At 40.4% G+C, this 2,258-nt stretch overlaps 1 protein-coding gene across 1 annotated transcript in view; it reads right to left on the bottom strand.

The window, feature by feature from the left end:
- The window catches only part of LOC106536168 (atypical kinase ADCK3, mitochondrial), a 33,011-nt gene that overhangs the window by 26,501 nt on the left and 4,252 nt on the right, over positions 1–2,258 (bottom strand). Inside the window, exons 3-4 of the mRNA XM_014033368.1 lie at positions 1,248–1,538; positions 1,064–1,130 (exon numbers count right to left, since the gene is read on the bottom strand). Of these exons, the coding sequence (XP_013888822.1) occupies positions 1,064–1,130; positions 1,248–1,538 (358 nt within the window). The remainder of the gene's footprint in view (positions 1–1,063; positions 1,131–1,247; positions 1,539–2,258) is intronic.

Below are 2,258 nucleotides of genomic sequence, written 5' to 3'. Positions count from 1 at the left end.
TTGCGTAGCCTCGTCTGACATAATCACGCATTGCGTAGCCTCATCTGACGTAATCAAGCGTTGCATAGCCTCGTCTGACGTAATCACTCATTGCGTAGCCTCGTCTGACGTAATCAAGCGTTGCGTAGCCTCGTCTGACATAATCACGCGTTGCGTAGCCTCGTCTGACGTAATCACACGTTGCGTAGCCTCGTCTGACGTAATCACTCATTGCGTAGCCTCGTCTGACGTAATCACGCGTTGCGTAGCCTCGTCTGACGTAATCACGCATTGCGTAGCCTCGTTTATTCGCATCAAACAGTCGAGAGGGAAACCAGATGGAAACAGTCTAGATTTGAATTTTTATTTATTTAATTTTTTGCAAATTTTGAAAAATTTCGATAAAAATTCACTCTACAACTGGATGGAAACACGATTAGTGACTCTCATCACCAGTGATGTGTAAACGAGTGGCTAGATGGCAACAAAAACGTGGTTTTTGTGGTTTCACTGATAACCAGCTCCGTGTAAAGGGGGCCTTGTTATTGCTACCAACTCTCATGCTAAAGAGGTATGAGACCACGCACCTGGCGGTACCTAACGCAGAGTTCACTCATCCCGATGCTAAGAAAACAGGAGGGGGAGGGGTCAGTCGAGCCCCCTGTGCACCGGAGCACAGAGACAAGAGAGGCTCCTCATTTCAACCTCAAAATAATTTATCATAGGATTAATTGATTATTGACTATCGTGACAGGCCTGGTCATTGGGCACATGCCTTGTCTGCTGGTGGTGGTCAGAGGGGATGGTGGCACTGATGCATGACCCCCCACTTCTGTCAGTTAGGGCAGTATGAATGAATAAGACATGAAATTGTAAAGCATATTTGAATGTGTAGAAAAGCCTCATTTAAGACTAATGCATTACTGATATCATTATGTTTGGTCCTGTTTTCATTAGATTCTCTCACTGAGGATGGGTTTCACATCTGCAATACAGTTTCCCTGTTTACAAGCCACTTTTTAAAAACATGCTCCACATTACCAAACTGCCAGTTAATTAGTTAGTAAATAAATAAAAATCATACCTCCAAAGTTCACCAGCCTTCCTATCCGAGTGACGGGCACCTTCCTCTCTCTGGAGTTTTCACTGAGCTAAAATAAAAAGACAAAACTTGATATGTGAAGGACAAGTTTGAATACCCCAGTGGGTTGTAATGTCAGATATATGTTCAATGTGTCGCCAACAATAAGAAAAAAAAAGTCTGATACCCTTTGTTTAAATTGCTTGGCCTCTGATGCTTTGACTCTTCTTGCTTTTTCGATGTCCTGAGCTGTCAGCCGCCCAACAGTGGTGTTGTTCTGGTTAAAAAGCCGCCTTTGTCTGGAGAACAGCTGGCAGGACCCATTCCTGTGGCTCTCCAGATGTTTAGCTCCAGATCTTCCATTGCACGGCCCCTGACTGCCACTCACACTTCCAGAGAGGTAGGAAGTGAAGTAAGGCCCCATCGTTGAGTATCTGTGGACATGTGTTGCTGCCACTCCGAGGACACAACCTTCCACCTGTTGAACAAAATATAGTCCACCTGAGTAAAGACTGGAGCATGTGTCGACATATGGGAATAAGTTTAACTAAAGGAAAAAAATTAACATGCCCTTGAAAATAGCAAAGGTAATTCCTCTTTTTAAAAATGGTGAAAAACATGTGTTTAACAACTACAGAACAATATTCCCGTTACCACAATTTTCAAAGATTTCGGAGAAATTATTTGTGATTAGATTGGACAAATTCATTGATAAGCAGAATATATTAAATAACAGTCAGTATGGGTTTAGACCAAAAAATTCTGCATCGATGGCTCTCATTGAATTAATAGAACCTATAACAACTGCTGTTGATCAAAAACAGTACTGTTAGTATTTTTGTTGATTTAAAAAAAGTGTTTGATACTATTAACCACAGTATTCTTTTTGAAAAGTTAAATAAATATGGTATTAGAAGACCTGCATTACAGTGGGTATCTAGTTATTTGGAAAATAGAAAACAATTTGTACAAATAAATAATGTAAGATATGAGTATTGTAACATCTCATGTGGAGTGCCGCAAGGTTCCATTCTCGGACCGAAGTTATTTATTTTGTATGGGAACGATTTGGTAAATGTATCAGATCTTTTTGGGTGTGTTCTATTTGCTGATGATACAACATTATTTTGTTCCGGTAAAGATATAAAAGAAATGTTGGAGATGATACAGACAGAATTTGTGAAAATACAAAGTTGGT

The sequence above is a fragment of the Austrofundulus limnaeus genome, unplaced genomic scaffold (assembly GCF_001266775.1).
Source record: "Austrofundulus limnaeus strain Quisiro unplaced genomic scaffold, Austrofundulus_limnaeus-1.0 Scaffold1713, whole genome shotgun sequence".
NCBI lineage: Eukaryota > Metazoa > Chordata > Actinopteri > Cyprinodontiformes > Rivulidae > Austrofundulus > Austrofundulus limnaeus.
Note: the sequence above shows the minus strand (reverse complement) of the source record. Positions and strands in the feature narration are given on the sequence as shown.